The sequence below is a fragment of the Xyrauchen texanus genome, chromosome 1, assembly GCF_025860055.1.
Source record: "Xyrauchen texanus isolate HMW12.3.18 chromosome 1, RBS_HiC_50CHRs, whole genome shotgun sequence".
NCBI classification, from domain to species: domain Eukaryota; kingdom Metazoa; phylum Chordata; class Actinopteri; order Cypriniformes; family Catostomidae; genus Xyrauchen; species Xyrauchen texanus.
In genome coordinates this window covers 26416727-26435350 of record NC_068276.1, presented here as the reverse complement: position 1 = coordinate 26435350, position 18624 = coordinate 26416727, and the positions used below count along the sequence as shown (strand labels likewise).

At 43.5% G+C, this 18624-nt stretch overlaps 1 protein-coding gene across 3 annotated transcripts; it reads left to right on the top strand.

Annotated features, from left to right (window-relative positions):
* The first annotated feature begins 5692 nt into the window (after positions 1–5692).
* Positions 5693–18200, top strand: dapk2a (death-associated protein kinase 2a). Of its 3 annotated transcripts, none has more exons than XM_052127921.1 (11): positions 5693–5858; positions 6927–6994; positions 8968–9189; positions 9328–9466; positions 9631–9760; positions 9893–9941; positions 10041–10067; positions 12096–12248; positions 12393–12438; positions 12564–13242; positions 18175–18200. In XM_052127921.1, exons 2-10 carry the CDS (start codon positions 6933–6935, stop codon positions 13188–13190), a joined length of 1455 nt encoding a protein of 484 aa, XP_051983881.1. In that variant the 5' UTR covers positions 5693–5858; positions 6927–6932; the 3' UTR covers positions 13191–13242; positions 18175–18200. The 3 variants fall into 3 exon arrangements, with proteins under 3 accessions (XP_051983881.1, XP_051983874.1, XP_051983866.1); XM_052127914.1 differs by lacking the exon at positions 18175–18200 and adding an exon at positions 13465–13612; XM_052127906.1 differs by lacking the exon at positions 18175–18200 and adding an exon at positions 13427–13573.
* The last annotated feature ends 424 nt before the right edge of the window (positions 18201–18624 follow it).

The window sequence follows — 18624 nt, the reverse complement described above, 5'->3', positions numbered from 1 at the left end:
ATCATTTTATTAAAGAAGTTAAGCAACAGAATATAGATAGATATTGATATAAAAGGATATATATATGTATTGATATATCTGAAGAGACAAGGGATTTCGACCCTCACCCTTCACTACACAAAGTCACAGTACTTTAGTACTTTAGTACTTTAGTACACAGTAGTATAACTGACAAATGAATGATTATAGCATGATGTACCTCTTTAAAATGTGTGTAATGTTTTATCCATGTTGTATAACCAAGGAATTAACCAGTATGATTTGTAACCAGGGATTTTCATGTTTTGTTACCTACACGTACCATATTAATGAAAGAATGTCAAATTTGGTATGCAAACGCTCGCTTAGTTACATGGAGGAAGCTGATAACATTGAATATCATGTCTCTTGGACCATTCTCAAGATATAAAAGTTCATGTTTAAATATGCACTATTTTTGTGCAGGAGAGTTGTAAGAATCCAAAACAAAGGACCATAAATCAACAGCCCAGTTGACCATGTGAATCTGAAATGTCACTTCTGATTGGCGCAGGACACCTTTGGGGATGCGGCCAATTTCATTTAAAATGTTTCCAAACAGGAAGAACATGCTCTCTCTTCTTTTCTTCTTCTGTCTTCAGGCTCTGCTTGTCTCTCCTGCTCTGCTGACTGCTCAGACTTCACTCTGACTCTTCCCTCATGGTCTTCTCTGGATATCGTCGGAACCAGATCCATGCCATGTGAGGTTCAAGGGAGCTCGGGACTCAACGTCCCGAGGAAGCCTCTCAATCTCTATGGTCCATGAGAAGGCCTCGCTTCAAAGCCAACCTCATCATTCATACAGACAATAATATCCGATCTTACAGAGGTCCAAAACATCGACGGAACGAACTTTCGACCAAGAACCAAGCAACACAAAGAATGCAAGTAAACACCACAACACGCAAGTACATCTCCAATATTGTGCTCAAAGTCCTGGTGTATTAGTTGAATACATTGGGTAATCCGATAGCAAATCAATGTAGACTCAAATAAGGTTAAATGGTTCTCAAGTCTTTGTCTACAGACTCCATAAATTCATTTTCACTGTATTGATCATTTATTTCACATTCTTTCACTCTTCTCACCAACCTGTCTCTTGTATATATGTGTTAGATTAGATTTATGTTTGGAATAGCAATAAAGTTTGTCTGTGTTCAAAGGCGACATGACTGTGGTATATTTAGATAAATAATCTCATCCCTGTTTCTAAAAGATTTCGCTTCAAAGCTGTACCTAAATAGGTGTCATATTATTTTCAATAAGCTATGAGAATAATATCACTCCAATAAGTGAATTAATCATAATTCACTTATTAAAGCTAATTCCTTACAGTAGAAATTGTGAGCGGATACAACGAGACATTGTATTACGATTTTAATGGTGTAGAATAATCTAGTTATTTGTCATTTATCTAATTTATAATCATTGTCGAATGTGACTAATTCCATTATACATTTCATTACCTAATAATGTACAAGAAGGACAGGTGTTAGAAGACGGGCACGTTAAAGGTTCCTGTCTAAATTCATCAGTACCAAATATCTTACATATAATGGTGTGAGAATGAGGGCACTTTAAAAAATTCCCTTCTAAATTTAGCATACCAAATATCCTACAGTTACAATGAGACCCTCTCTGACTCCACAGAGGAAATCAGTGTTGAGAGACCACTTGTCCCAGTTCCATGCAGAGGAGCAGGTGACAGTGAAGTGTGGCCGGAGGCTGCTTGGCCTTATGGCAGCAGCCAGTCAGATTGTGCCTTTGGGGCTGCTTCATTTGCATTCGCTGCAGCTGTGGTTTGCGAGGCACATAGTAGGTCCATACGAGGATTGCCAGTGGCTGATTCCAAGGGACCTTGATTGTCTCCCAAAGGTACAGTGGTGGCTCTCGACCCCAGGTCTAAAGAAGACCTGTGTCCTAAAGAAGTGTGCTTGAGGGTAACCATAACAATGGATGCCTCAGAAATGGGCTGGGGAGCTGTCTGGCAGGGCACTCCAGTACAAGGTCAGTGGGAAGCCTATTGGAAGAAAGCACACATAATCCTCCTTGGAGGAACTAGAGGAAGGATTTCAGGCATTGATCCATTTCCTGCCACAGTTTCAGGAGAAACAAGTTATTATTCATACAGACAGTATCACAGTGGTCTCATACATCCATCACCAAGGTGGGTTCACTCGCACACTTTACACAGGAAGGTTCGAGAGCTTCTCCTATGGGCACATGTTCAGGGGTTGTCACCGAGGGCCATATACAGTATCTTCAAGTAGAGGACAATGTAACATCAGATCTCTTGTCCAGGGGAGGTCCCAGGCCAGGGGAATGATGATTTCACCCAGCCATTGTTCAGGCCATCTGGGCTCACTTCAGGGAAGCCGAGGTGGTGCTTTTTGCCTCACAGGAAACCAAACATTGTCCACTGTGGTATTCAATGGTGGGGCTCAGAGGTCCCTTAGGGGTGGGTGCTCTGGCCAATGAGTGGCCTCATGTTCTCCTGTATGCATTTCCTCCTTTTCCACTTCTGCCAGTGGTCCTGGCCAGAGTGAGGAGTTTACAGGCGAGGGTTCTGTTGGTTCCACCGGACTGGCCCCAGCAGCCATAGATGCCAGATCTGGTCACTTTGCTGGTGGGGTCACCATGGTGTCTCCCAGTCAGTCAAGATATGCTGTCACAGGCTCAGGACCAACTCTGGCACCCTAATCCAAGGCAGTATAGGCTGCATGTTTGGCCCATGGACGGGAGCCATTCGGAGGTCTTGAACAAAACCTACAGACAGCTAAAGCTCTGTCTAAAGCTCTATGCTAACCATTGGGGAAGGTTTTCTCAGTGGTCTCAGTCCAGGGGGGTGGACCCAGTCTCTTTTGATGATAAGTCAAACTTGTCTTTTATCCAGTCCCTGTTGGAGAGTGGTCTGGCAGAGTCAACATTGAGGGGGTATGTAGCAGCCATATCTGATCGCCATGCAGGTTTTGATGACTGTTCAGCTGGTTCCCAGACTCCCATCGGACACTTTCTAAAATGGGCCCGTAGATTGTGCCCATCACGAGCTCAAATTATCCCCTCATGAGATTTCACCTCTTTGAACCCTTGGGCAATTTATAGATAGATCTTCTCTTATTTAAGACAGCTTTTCTTCTTGCTATTACCACAGAAAGAAGGGTGAGTGAGTTTAATGCCCTGTCTGTGCACCCAACATGCTTAAGATTAGGAATAGAGGGCTCAGCTATTTCTCTTTTTCTAAACCCAGCATTCCTTCCAAAAATACTACCCCGTTCGTATGTATCCAGGCCCTTGGTCCTAGATTATTTTCATCCACCTCCTCATAACTCTGTGTAAGTAGCTAGATTGCATCTAATCTGCCCAGCCAGAGCACTGAGGAGGTAAATTGCTTGCACGCAACCTATAAGGAAAACAGATACATTTTTTGTCTGCTATGGGGAATCAGTTTGAGGCCAGGCTGTGTACAAACAATGACTGGCCAACAGGGTGGTCAGGGTGATAGAGTTAGCCTACCATAGTTCGGGGGTGGTCGCCCACTCTACTAGAGGGAGGGCTGAGTGACTCACTAGAGGAAATGTGTACAGCAGCTGGTTGGTCTTCCTCTTTGACGTTCACCAGGTTCCATCGCCTGGATATCACATCAACAGTAGCATCTTCTGTCTTGCAGGCAGTGCAGTGCACATAAACAGTCCTTGCCATGTTTTGTTAATTTGTCAGACACCTGGTGGTTTATTTGTGCAATTAAAATGGAAACTAATACAATTCTCTGTTAACCAGAAAATTGTGATTCTCGTCTTATTGCCCCACTATTTTTCCCTCCTGACCTTATCTCATACACGGTTGGCCCATACTGTGGCGTGTTGACCGAGGTGAAATAGAACAGAGGGTTACGCAGGTGTGATGAGGAGAAGGCAGAAACTGGCTGAACAGTCAACATAAATTTTAATTATATAAATGATCTAAAAACAACAAAACATAAGGACACAGACACAGACACACATGCAGCTGGGCCGTATGCGTCTCTCTCTCGAACTAGCGCCTCTGGTTCCCCTTTATCTTGCTCTCCCGCTGATCAGCTGAGTCAGCACCGACCGTGCACAACTCCTCGTCACAGAAGCTAACCCAGATTCTATGAATTAGGTCAACATGCCATACAGTGTTGTCACTTGGGGAAATGCGTGTTGCCATTCAGCAAAAGAGAAAGTGCCTGCCAGCTCGCACCTGTATTTGCTATGTGTCTCTTGACAGCTTAACCTCAGTGAGGCTGGTCCATACTGTGGTGTGTTGACCTTATTCACAGAACCTGGGTCACATGCTTTATCCAGTGTTATGGTATAACATGGGAAACAAAACTTTTTCAGAAACTGTACATTTAAAGCTGACAGGATAATAATTACTACACAAAATACTAAATTACACAGGAACTGTACAGTCTAAAATGAGTAGAAACAAGGTCCTGAGGGGAAAAATAAACAGCAGGAAATGCAGTAATAATACAATGATACAACCCCAATTCCCAAAGAAGTTGGGATATTATATGAAATTATGTAATTCTAAATGAGAATGCCCCCAAAGTTGTTGGGCAACTGCCCATGTCGCCCATGCCTCAATCTGCCACTGTGTGTTAGCATGTATTACAGCTCATGCTGAAACAAAGCCAGTGTTAAAGTAATGTCTCTGCGCATACCCAATCCGATAATCTCTCATTAGTTTTTACTGCCTGGAGAAGAAGCCTTGGATCCAGGGAGGAAAACATCAATCACACAGCACTGGCGCAGCCTGAGTATCCACAAACCACCTGAGGATGTGCTCCCTCTGTCCATAGTGAGATCTCTCCCCACTCCCTCTATTCTTTCCATCAGCTTCTCATTTAGACTCATTCAGATATCTTCATCTGCTGGTAAATGGCTGCCTCTATTTGCTCTACTGTGAGCATCTCAAATATTAAAACGATTAAAATTTGTATTGATGTGTCTGAGCATTGTTTGTGGTTAAGAGATGGAGATAGATATTGAAATAGTCAACAATGACAATTCTGTCAGGTTAGTTTTGTTAATATTTCGGTTCTCATAAAAAACTAAAACAAGAACACATTGTAACGCAATTATGAATACAAAATTGTGATCTGAAGTATTTACACATATGCCTCACAATTGACATATTATCAAAAAAAAATAAAATTAACAGTTTTAGATTTAACTTTTTGCAGTATGTAGATCTGGAATATCTAAGCAGTACAAAACAACAACAAAAAATCTGTAGCCAACAGTTTTACACTTTTGGATTGGAATCAGTCTTGAATTTTGATAAATGTAGCAATGCGCTGTTTTTTATTATTCTTTTTGGACAGGACATAATCCATTTTGCAACAACTGAAATCTGTTTGTCACATGTTCTACATGAGCGATGATAAAACTTTAGTCCATGTCAACACTAAACATATAGAGGAGAGGAGTCTAACAATGCGAAACATTGATTGTTTACGCATCTCTCAGACTGAAACTGTCTACTAGTCTGTGACCCAAAGTCAGCGCGTTTGTCTTCCGATTGAAGAGCAGGGAACAAATCAATTTCGACGTATAATACAAAACAATCCTTAATTTAAAAAAAAAAAAAAAAAATTGTTTTCGCTCAGGCCTGTCAATGCCACATGCATTGCCATCTTTACTCAAGCTCCAGTTCTGTCTGTCAGCCAAGAGTTCAACAGGTGGCGTGTCCTCTTTTAGAAACATACGCTGCCGGCGGGACGTGTGGAATTTCCTGAAGAAGATCTAGGCTATGGAGAACGCGTGAGCGCATGAAAAGATTCAGCAACATAATATATTTGTCTGCAATGACAGGTAGATTATTTCTGCTCCTCTCTGAGTTTAATGAACTCTTAATTTAAACATGCAAATGTCTTACAAACGCTAGATCTTTGTCGTGCATTTAAAGCTAACCGCAATCGGGAGATCTGCTGATTTATTTAAAGAACATCTAAAGAATTACGTGTGCTCATTGCATTTTCGAAAGCCTGAAAACAAATGTAGGACCTAGCCTACAACATATTTGATTTTGTAAGACAATAGTGTTGAGAAAATCAGACCTTGACGCTCAGGATGACCTACCAACTGGCAGTGGACATATTACGTATCTATGTACTTTTATACATATGTATTTTTATTTTTTGTATTTTTGTATGTTTTTAATTCAACATATATTTTAGGTTAAAACACATAAGGACGTGTGCATGTCTTAAGGGCCTCTTTTAAGTTTTTACCATTTTAATCACCTTTTATACTTCTACAGTATAGGAGTGTCCTGCAGTGTGACAAATTAATTTTTTAAAGTACAAATATTCAATGTTGTCTCTATTTATATGAGATCATAAAACTGTATGTATACCAATTAAGAATTGGAAACATTGTTTTAAATGGTTTTAGATAAATTGTAGCATGTCACACTGATGAAACTGCTTGAAATGTTATTGTCAACTACCGTTTCATGTGTCATGCTTGGCTAAAATGTGTTTCTTTAAGATACCTTTAACATTACATGATGAGTAGGAAATATTGTAAGGCAGAAGAAAGCTATACTAATGTACTACAACTAAAAAAAGAGTGTTAAAAACATAAGTATAGTAGAAATAAATAGTCATTGCATACATTTTAGCTAAATATTCTTGAGGACTCTTTATCTTGCACACTTGAGTACGACCTACATTTGTCAGCCCATCATGAATGGAATGTTTAGGTCACATAGTATGATAAGCCTCATTGCACGTTAATTTATGTAATTTATGTTAATTTATATACACTGTTAATTTATGCATTAAGATGATTATCCTTATCCCACATATTGTAAATGTGTGCCATTATGTTGTTAGTTCAATACATCTGATAGGCTCCTCTCTTTCTTTCCTTAATAAGATTAAAATGGCTGTGTTCAAGCAACAGCAAGTCGAGAATTTCTATGAGATTGGAGAGGAACTTGGAAGGTAAACATATTTGTTTACTTAAAACTGTTTACTTGCTGATAGACAGTTGCATTGTATAACATAGAGTATACAGGTGAAACTCGAAAAATTAGAATATCGTGCAAAAGATCATTAATTTCAGTAATTCAACTTAAAAGGTGAAACTAATATATTATATAGACTCATTACAAGCAAAGTAAGATATTTCAAGCCTTTATTTGATATAATTTTGATGATTATGGCTTACAGCTTATGAAAACCCCAAATTCAGAATCTCAGAAAATTAGAATATTGTGAAAAGGTTCAGTATTGTAGGCTCAAAGTGTCACACTCTAATCAGCTAAACACCTGCAAAGGGTTCCTGAGCCTTTAAATGGTCTCTCAGTCTGGTTCAGTTGAATTCACAATCATGGGGAAGACTGCTGACCTGACAGTTGTGCAGAAAACCATCATTGACACCCTCCACAAGGAGGGAAAGCCTCAAAAGGTAATTGCAAAAGAAGTTGGATGTTCTTAAAGTGCTGTATCAAAGCACATTAATATAAAGTTAAGTGGAAGGGAAAAGTGTGGAAGAAAAAGGTGCACAAGCAGCAGGGATGACCGTAGCCTGGAGAGGATTGTCAGGAAAAGGCCATTCAAATGTGTGGGGGAGCTTCACAAGGAGTGGACTGAGGCTGGAGTTACTGCATCAAGAGCCACCACACACAGACGGGTCCTGGACATGGGCTTCAAATGTCAAATGTCTTACCTGGGCTAAAGAAAAAATGTACAGGTCTGTTGCTCCTTGGTCCAAAGTCCTCTTTTCTGATGAGAGCAAATTTTGCATCTCATTTGGAAACCAAGGTCCCAGAGTCTGGAGGAAGAATGGAGAGGCACACAATCCAAGATGCTTGAAGTCCAGTGTGAAGTTTCCACAGTCTGTGTTGGTTTGGGGAGCCATGTCATCGGCTGGTGTTGGTCCACTGTGCTTTATTAAGTCCAGAGTCAATGCAGCCGTCTACCGGGACATTTTAGAGCACTCCATGCTTCCTTCAGCAGACAAGCTTTATGGAGATGCTGACTTCATTTTCCAGCAGGACTTGGCACCTGCCCACACTGCCAAAAGTACCAAGACCTGGTTCAATGACCATGGTATTACTGTGCTTGATTGGCCAGCAAATTCGCCTGACCTGAACCCCATAGAGAATCTATGGGGCATTGCCAAGAGAAAGATGAGAGACATGAGACCAAACAATGCAGAAGAGCTGAAGGCCGCTATTGAAGCATCTTGGTCTTCCATAACACCTCAGCAGTGCCACAGGCTGATAGCATCCATGCCACGCCGCATTGAGGCAGTAATTAATGCAAAAGGGGCCCAAACCAAGTACTGAGTACATGCATGATTATACTTTTCAGAGGGCCGACATTTCTGTATTTAAAATCCTTTTTTTATTGATTTCATGTAATATTCTAATTTTCTGAGATTCTGAATTTGGGGTTTTCATAAGCTGTAAGCCATAATCATCAAAATTATATCAAATAAAGGCTTGAAATATCTTACTTTGCTTGTAATGAGTCTATATAATATATTAGTTTCACCTTTTAAGTTGAATTACTGAAATTAATGAACTTTTGCACGATATTCAAATTTTTCGAGTTTCACCTGTATGTCTGTGATCTGATTTTCTTTTTAACTTTTCAAAGTTATAGCAGACTCAAAGTGCTTTTGACTATTCAGGTGTGCATGTCATGTGAAATTAGTTATCTTCAACCAACAAGCAGAGCAACCCACACATTGCAAGTATGAGGGCTTGTTGTGCTGTATCAAAGCGCCTTGTAAATGTCGCTGCCTCAAAATATCAAAGGATGTATTATGGTGGTTTGCTTGCTTTAGTCCCTATTTAGGTTTGCTGTAAATCCAAAGTACAGTTTAAAATATTTAATATTTCTCTCTGGCGAATTGGCTTCTTGTCTCGAGATAGTTGTCAATGTGTTTATTTCTACATGTTCTCCAGTGGACAGTTTGCAATCGTTAAGCAGTGTCGTGAAAAGAGCTCAGGCCGGGATTTTGCAGCCAAGTTCATTAAAAAGCGTCAGAGTAATGCCAGTCGGCGAGGTGTGCTTCGAGAAGAGATTGAGCGAGAGGTCAACATCCTGCAGCAGATTCACCATCCCAATATTGTCATGCTGCATGACGTGTATGAAAACAAGACCGATGTGGTGCTGATTTTGGAGCTGTGAGTAGATCTTTTATCGTCTTACAATTTTGTTGTGTAAATGTATTGTTGTTTTTACACTGGTAGTATGTGTGCATTGGTAAAGTTTTCACTTTTTCACCAACCTATCAATACTGAGTAGAAATCTGTTAATTCTAGGGTGTCTGGAGGGGAGCTTTTTGACTTTCTGGCGCAGAAAGAGACTTTGAGTGAGGAGGAGGCCACACAGTTCATTAAACAGATACTAGAGGGCGTGCATTATCTGCACACAAGGAATATCGCTCATTTTGACCTGAAGGTACACTCATTGTTCTTACAACAGTGAGCAGTCACTACACTATGGAAGGGTCTGCACAGAACAACTGTCAGTTCCCAAGGACACACAGTGGAACAACGTGTCTATGTTTGCTTATGAGTGTGGTTGTGCATCTGTGTGTGTAATGTTTGTTTTCTGGTTTGCAGCCTGAAAACATCATGCTCCTGGATAAGAATGCCCCTCTACCCCGGATCAAACTCATTGATTTTGGGTTGGCCCACAAAATTGCTGAGGGGGTTGAATTTAAAAACATCTTTGGAACGCCAGAATTTGTTGGTATAAAACATGCTCTATCCAAAGCCTAACGTCAACGTGCACACTAACACACTTGTGGAACTCATGTTTATTTTATTCCTCCTCTGAGTTTCAATTTACGTATTGTTTTGTGTCTTTTTGCTTTATTTTCAGCTCCTGAAATTGTGAATTATGAACCATTGGGACTAGAAGCAGATATGTGGTAAGATAAAAAAAAATTTCAGTAAAAAATAAAACACAAAATATTTTGCTTGTTTTTTTATTGTAAATACTTCAATTTAATACTACTTTATTTTTCTAGGAGTGTTGGTGTTATTACATATATTCTGTAAGTACACACAATGCAACATACATTATTTATTTTATCAGACTTACTATTTGCACTAGGTGTAAATAGCACCTGCCACAGCAGCAATGGTGTAGTGGGTAAAGACAGTGTTGCTGTGCATTTTATATGCAGACAACCTGGGTTCGATTTCCCCCTTTTGTCCCACTTTTCCTTATCCTGTTTTCTGTCTCCACTCTTAATATTTTCTTTAATAGAACTTATAATAAAAATACAAATTTATATAAAACGTAATTTTCTGGCAGTGATGTGGTCACGGTGACAGTCAGGGAGTTGAGAGAAAGGTTTGTGCCAGGTAAAATTACTATGGTTTTACTATAGTAATATTGTAGTAACCATGTATATTTATGGAAGCCATAGTTTTAATGCCATTAACCTTAGTGTAACTACAGTAATATAAATGGTGTTAATATACACTCACCTAAAGGATTATTAGGAACACCTGTTCAATTTCTCATTAATGCAATTATCTAATCAACCAATCACATGGCAGTTGCTTCAATGCATTTAGGGGTGTGGTCCTGGTCAAGACAATCTCCTGAACTCCAAACTGAATGTCAGAATGGGAAAGAAAGGTGATTTAAGCAATTTTGAGCGTGGCATGGTTGTTGGTGCCAGACGGGCCGGTCTGAGTATTTCACAATCTGCTCAGTTACTGGGATTTTCACGCACAACCATTTCTAGGGTTTACAAAGAATGGTGTGAAAAGGAAAAACATCCAGTATGCGGCAGTCCTGTGGGCTGAAAATGCCTTGTTGATGCTAGAGGTCAGAGGAGAATGGGCCGACTGATTCAAGCTGATAGAAGAGCAACTTTGCCTGAAATAACCACTCGTTACAACCGAGGTATGCAGCAAAGCATTTGTGAAGCCACAACATGCACAACCTTGAGGCGGATGGGCTACAACAGCAGAAGACCCCACCGGGTACTGCTCATCTCCACTACAAATAGGAAAAAGAGGCTACAATTTGCAAGAGCTCACCAAAATTGGACAGTTGAAGACTGGAAAAATGTTGCCTGGTCTGATGAGTCTCGATTTCGAGATATTCAGATGGTAGAGTCAGAATTTGGCGTAAACAGAATGAGAACATGGATCCATCATGCCTTGTTACCACTGTGCAGGCTGGTGGTGGTGGTGTAATGGTGTGGGGGATGATTTCTTGGCACACTTTAGGCCCCTTAGTGCCAATTGGGCATCGTTTAAATGCCACGGCCTACCTGAGCATTGTTTCTGACCATGTCCATCCCTTTATGGCCACCATGTACCCATCCTCTGATGGCTACTTCCAGCAGGATAATGCACCATGTCACAAAGCTCGAATCATTTCAAATTGGTTTCTTGAACATGACAATGAGTTCACTGTACTAAAATATCCCCCACAGTCACCAGATCTCAACCCAATAGAGCATCTTTGGGATGTGGTGGAACGGGAGCTTCGTGCCCTGAATGTACATCCCACAAATCTCCATCAACTGCAAGATGCCATCCTATCAATATGGGCCAACATTTCTAAAGAATGCTTTCAGCACCTTGTTGAATCAATGCCACATAGAATTAAGGGAGTTCTGAAGGCTAAAGGGGGTCAAACACAGTATTAGTATGGTGTTCCTAATAATCCTTTAGGTGAGTGTAGTAATCATGTTTAATTTTGTGGTTACTATGATTTTAATACAAAATACTATGGTGATACTATGGTTACTGTAGAAAAACCATGGTTAATTTGTGTAAGGGAATGTTAGGGTTAGGTTTAGGTTTAGGGGAAAGGGGTTGCTGTAGGGTGTCTTTATGACTCTAAATAAACACAATAAACACACTGCAGTGATGCAACTATACTGTATCATCGTATTGAATTAAAGGTGCATATAGTATCTGCCACTTAGTGCAATGAAGATGCTTATTGTTGCTATTTACACTGTAAATATATTGTATATATAATGTGTAAAATATATAATATTTCTTACTATAAAATTAATAATATTCAGAATAATTTTAGTGCCTTCTAAATGTAGGTTGAGTGGGGCATCTCCCTTCTTGGGAGAGACAAAACAAGACACTTTGGGAAACATCTCAGCAATGAACTATGAGTTTGATGATGAGTTCTTTGGCCACACCAGTGAGCTTGCCAAGAATTTTATACGACAACTGCTGGAAAAAGACACCAAGTAAGCGCGCAGCCTGAGTATGTGTGTGTGTGTGTGTGTGCGTGCGTCCGTCCGTACGTGCACGTGCGTGATTGCGTGTGTGTGTGTGTGATTGTGAGAGCAAAATGTGATGCCAGACATTATCTTTTAAATTATGTATTACAGAAAAAGACTCACGATTCAAGATACGTTGAATCACCCGTGGATAAAGGTATGGGCATTTAGAGGCATTTATAGTGCCATGCATTTGGTGCATTCTCTGATAAAAATTTCATCTCTTTATAGTACGCTTTCTCTCACTCTCTGGTCTTTCTCCACTTCTTTGTCTGTTGTTAGTCTAATGAGCATAAGGACGAACGCAGTAAAGCTCCAGAGAGGAAGAGAGAGCGTAGGCAGCTGAAGACCAAGCGTCTCAAGGAGTACACCATTAAGTCCCACTCTAGCATGCCCCCTAATAACACCTACATCAACTTTGAACGATTCGCTCAGCTGGAGGAGGAAATCTCGGCTATGGAAGGTACTTTCTGCCAGCTGGCCTCAGCCCACGACTCCCTGCAGGAAGACATTGATGCTCTAGTTTCTATTTACAATGAGAAGGAGATGTGGTACAAAGAAGAGAGCGAGAGCATCCGTCACGAGTTATCCCAACTTCGTTATGAGTTTCGTAAAGTTGAGGCACAGAGGCGGGCCGTTCAGGAAGACATGAGGAGCGTGGATGCCAGTGTGAGCAGAGTTAGTGAGCGATATAAGGAGAGGCAAACACACTTTGAGGCCCTGCAGAAAGAGCTGTGTGCCGAACTGCAGTGGGTTCAGGAAGTGGTGGGCACATTCCAGGTCAGCTTCCCAAACTGTAGCTTTAGCAGCGTGTTCAATACCGATGTCAATGAAGCACTGAAAGAACTGTTGAACAGATCCTGTGGAGGAGACTTGCTGACAGGTAGCAATCAGGACCAGCAGAGATGATGCATTAATAACCTCCCACCCACTGACAACACATCGTTATACAAGTGTCACGGTATTTAATCCTATGTCTCTTCCTTGTCTCGTGCCTTGTTCTTAGTGTGTGTTGTGTGGGTGCGTGAATGTGTGGGCGTGTTGTTTGTACCATGATTAGCGCTCTGCCGCAATCACTCCTCTCACCAGCTGTTACTCATTCCCATTCCCTTTAAATTCTCACCACTCTCTCATCTCCTTGTCAGATCGTTGTTTGTGATGTCCGGTGTTGTTCGCTCTTCAGAGTTCCAGTCCAGTTCTCTCGTTGTCCCTGTTTCGTGTCCTGTTTGCTGTTACCCGGATTCGCCGTGTCTGTTCAACACTTCTCTTCACTCTTCTCACCACGATCATCTGACCATTGGAGACTCTGCGCCACTAGACCATCACCCCGGACTTTTCCCCTATCTTCTCAATTTGACTGTCAATAAACTAATTGTCAACTTGCAACTTGCTTCCTAGCTTCATTACGTCACAGAACGATCTGACCACAAGATGGAAGCAGCGAGTAACAATTCAGACAGCCTAGAAGAATTCGTGATGAACAGCAGACTTCGTATGGAGAACCAGGAGAAGAATCTCAATGACACGGCTCGCGCTGTCCAGGCTCTAGTGGCGCAGGTGTCCGGACTCACCCAGCAAATTCAACTTCTGCGAGCTCCCACTGCGCCACCCGCACCGCTGATTCCTCAACCACCACCAGCGCCCCCTCCCAGTCGGAGCCCCGCCTACCGGTTCCAGAGCTATATTCAGGTGAACCTAATTTTTGCCGAGCTTTTCTAACACGATGCTCAATGCATTTTTCTTTACAACCCAGAACATTCTGTGATGAAAGAACCAAGGTCGCTTTTGTCCTGACGCTACTTTCTGGGAGAGCGGCCCTTTGGGGAACGGCGGTGTGGGAGAATCAAGATGAATGCTGCACCTCTTTTCAAGCACTCTCCGCGGAGATGAAGCGAGTTTTCGACCGTGCTGTCTCCGGTAGAGAGGCAGCCAGAGTGCTGGCCGACTTGCGTCAGGGGAGAGATCTGTATCAGACTTTTCTATCGAGTTCCGGACGCTAGCGGCGGAGAGCCAATGGAACGAGGAGGCGCAGTGGGACATGTTCCTGCATGGGCTGGCTGATCGCGTCCAAAAGGAGATATACGCCATGGATCTCCCCACCAAGCTAAACGATTTGATCGCCTTGGCGCTTAGAGTGGACGCAAGGTTATCCAGAATGGAACAGCGAGTACAAACCAACCGCCCCTTGAGAGGATTAGGCGGTCAATGTTCTGGAGGCGGGGACGCGTTCAGCCCCGTCTGTGATCCCGAGCCCATGCAGGTGGGTCGAGCCCGGCTTTCCCGGGAGGAGAAGGAAAGGCGGAGATCCCAGGGACTGTGTTTGTACTGTGGTGGTGCTGGACATTTTGCCTACAACTGTCCTTTAAAAGGATCCGCCCGATAGCAAGTATGAGGCTACTATCGGGTGGGATCTCCGCCGAGAAGACCTCATCCACATCTACCCTCCTTCCGGTAAGTCTTCAATGGTCTAATCACCGTCACGACTGTCGAGCACTTCTGGATTCTGGGGCCGAAGGAAATTTCATGGACTACACTTTTGCACTCAACCACCAAGTCCCCCTCAAGTCTCTCACTCACCGGATCGCTGTTCACGCCCTCAATGGCCAGAAACTTCCCACCATTTCCCTAGCCACTGAAGACATCACTCTCGTCACGTCAGGCAATCACACCGAGACCATCTCCTTCTACATACTGGACACTCCTCTTGCCCCCATCGTCCTTGGTCATCCCTGGCTCACCCATCACAACCCTAAAGTGGACTGGCAGTCTAAGTCTGTGTCAGCGTGGAGCACTCAATGTCATAAGTCTTGTCTTGTTTCTGCCTGTTCGTCTGTTTTTGTCCCTGTTTTTCAGGAAGAGGCGGTGGATTTATCTAACGTGCCCGCGGAGTACCTGGACCTGAAGGAGGTGTTCAGTAAGTCTCGGGCGGCTTCTCTCCCTCCACATCGTCCCTATGACTGTGCCATAGAGTTATTGCCAGGTACATCTCCGCCTAAGGGCAAGTTATATTCACTCTCGATTCCAGAGAGGGAGGCTATGGAGAAATATATTTCTGATTCTCTAGCTAATGGATTCATCCGCCCTTCCTCTTCTCCAGCGGGGCGGGATTCTTTTTGTGGGGAAGAAGGATGGATCTCTGCGACCTTGCATTGATTACCGGGGCTGAACAACATCACGGTAAAGAATACTTATCCTCTACCGTTGATGTCTTCAGCTTTTGAGAGGTTGCAGGGAGCATCTATCTTCACGAAATTGGATTTACGTAATGCTTATCATTTGGTCCGCATCAGGAGGGGGATGAATGGAAAACCGCTTTTAACACCCCCAGGGGGCACTTTGAATACTTGGTCATGCCGTTCGGCTTGTCCAACTCCCCAGCGGTCTTCCAGGCACTCGTCAATGACGTGCTGCGAGACATGGTTGATCAGTTCATATATGTTTACCTGGATGACATATTGATTTTTCTTCTTCTCTCCAGGAACATGTGCAGCACGTCCGGCTAGTGCTTCAGAGATTGCTAGAGAATGGGCTTTTTGTCAAGGCGGAGAAATGCGCTTTTCATGCACAGTCTGTTCCTTTCTTAGGGTACATCGTGTCGGTTGAGGGAATGCGCATGGATCCTGAGAAGATCAAGGCTGTGGTAGATTGGCCAAGTCCAGAGTCTCGTAAGGCCCTACTGAGATTCCTGGGGTTCGCCAATTTCTACCGGCGTTTCATTCGCAATTTCAGTCAACTAGCCACACCTCTGACCGCCCTGACCTCCCCAGAACAACGTTCAGGTGGTCAGACGCAGCTGAGGCTGCGTTTGCCAAACTGAAAGGTTGCTTTGTTTCAGCCCCCATCCTGATAACCCCTGATCCATCACGTCAGTTCGTGGTGGAGGTCGATGCATCAGAGGTGGGGGTAGGCGCAGTGCTATCCCAGCGTTCTCCTTCAGACGACAAGATACACCCTTGCGCGTTTTTTTCTCATCGCTTGTCCTCGGCCGAACGTAATTATGACATTGGTAACAGAGAGTTGTTGGCAGTCAAGTTAGCTTTGGAGGAATGGCGCCACTGGTTGGAGGGTTCGGGGGTACCTTTTATCGTCTGGACCGATCACAAGAATTTGGAATATATTCGCACAGCTAAAAGATTAAACTCCAGGCAGGCTCGGTGGGCTCTTTTTTTCGGTCGTTTTGATTTTACTCTCTCGTACCGCCCGGGTTCCAAGAACATCAAACCCGATTCTTTATCACGTATTTTTGATCACTCCGAACGCCCGTCTACTCCCGAGTGCATTTTACCAGAGACTCTATTCATCTCTACACTCACATGGGAGATCGAATCGAAGGTCAAGACGGCCTTAGAAGGGGTAACGCCCCGGCTCGGTGCCCACCGAACCGTTTGTTTGTGCCGGAGGGGTTACGGTCCAGCGTTATTCAGTGGGGACATTGTTCTAATGTGGCTTGTCATCCAGGAGTTAATCGAACTAAGTTTTTAGTCAAGCAACGATTCTGGTGGCCTTTGATGGTTCGTGACGTTCACAGTTTTGTTTTGGCTTGCTCAGTCTGCGCCACTGGTAAGAGTTCCAATCGACCCCCAGACGGGTTACTTCAACCGCTGCCGGTGCCATCGAGACCCTGGTCCCATATCGCTCTAGATTTTATCACCGCCCTCCCACCCTCACAGGGACACACGGTAGTTTTAACCGTGGTGGACCGGTTCTCGAAAGCGGCCCACTTCATTCCCTTGCCCAAATTACCCTCTGCCAAGGAGACAGCGGTGATTGTCATTGACCACGTCTTTCGGCTACATGGCCTCCCGACAGATGTGGTCTCTGACAGAGGACCCCAATTTGTGTCCAAATTTTGGCGAGAATTTTGTAAATTACTGGGAGCGACTGTTAGTCTGTCCTCAGGGTTTCATCCCCAGAGCAATGGTCAATCTGAGCGAGCCAACCAGGATCTGGAGAGAACGTTACGATGTTTGGTATCCAAGAATCCTTCCTCATGGAGTCAGCAACTGTCTTTTGTTGAGTACGCCCACAACACGTTACCAGTATCATCCACGGGCCTATCTCCGTTTGAGTGTAGTGTAGGTTACCAGCCACCTATTTTTCCTAGTCTGGAATCCGAGTCGCGGTCCCTCCGCTCACGCCTTCGTCCAGAGGTGTCACCGCACTTGGACTAGGGCCGGAGACTCTACTCCAAGTGGGGTCACGCACCAAGGCCAAAGCTGATCGCCACCGGTCTAGGCCTCCCGTATACGTCGTTGGTCAAAAAGTGTGGCTTTCTACTAAGAACATTCCTCTACGTTCCGTATCTAATAAACTTGCACCTAAATTTATTGGCCCGTTCAGCTGTCACCAAGATCGTTAGTCCGGTGGCAGTCCGCCTCAACCTTCCTCCAGCGTACAGGAGAATTCACCCGTATTTCATGTATCCAAAATAAAACCCGTCTTTTATTCCCGCATTAACCCGCCGGTTCGGTTCCCCCGCCGCGACTTCGTAGGCGGGGAACCTACTTATTCGGTCAACCGTATTCTGGACTCAAGGCGGAGGGGCGCGGATTTCAGTACCTGGTGGACTGGGAAGGTTACGGTCCGGAGGAGAGAGGTTGGGTACCGGCCAGAGACATTCTGGATCACTCCCTTATCGATGACTACAATCGGCAGGTAAGGGAGCCTGGGAACGCCAGGAGGCGTTCCTAGGGGAGGAGTACTGTCACGGTATTTAATCCTATGTCTCTTCCTTGTCTCGTGCCTTGTTCTTAGTGTGTGTTGTGTGGGTGCGTGAATGTGTGGGCGTGTTGTTTGTACCATGATTAGCGCTCTGCCGCAATCACTCCTCTCACCAGCTGTTACTCATTCCCATTCCCTTTAAATTCTCACCACTCTCTCATCTCCTTGTCAGATCGTTGTTTGTGATGTCCGGTGTTGTTAGCTCTTCAGAGTTCCAGTCCAGTTCTCTCGTTGTCCCTGTTTCGTGTCCTGTTTGCTGTTACCCGGATTACGCGTGTCTGTTCAACACTTCTCTTCACTCTTCTCACCACGATCATCTGACCATTGGAGACTCTGCGCCACTAGACCATCACCCCGGACTTTTCCCCTATCTTCTCAATTTGACTGTCAATAAACTAATTGTCAACTTGCAACTTGCTTCCTAGCTTCATTACGTCACAACAAGCACATGAGAGTTACACATGCTAAAGGCAATTTACATTAAAGGCTCAACAGTGCTGAGGCTTAAAACTGAAGTTGAAGTATGCTCAGTTGGAGGGAGCTTAAGTATATACATGAAATATGCATGAAACAATTTACATATAAACACTCATCGTCCAAATTTTCCAATTACTCCCTCAGT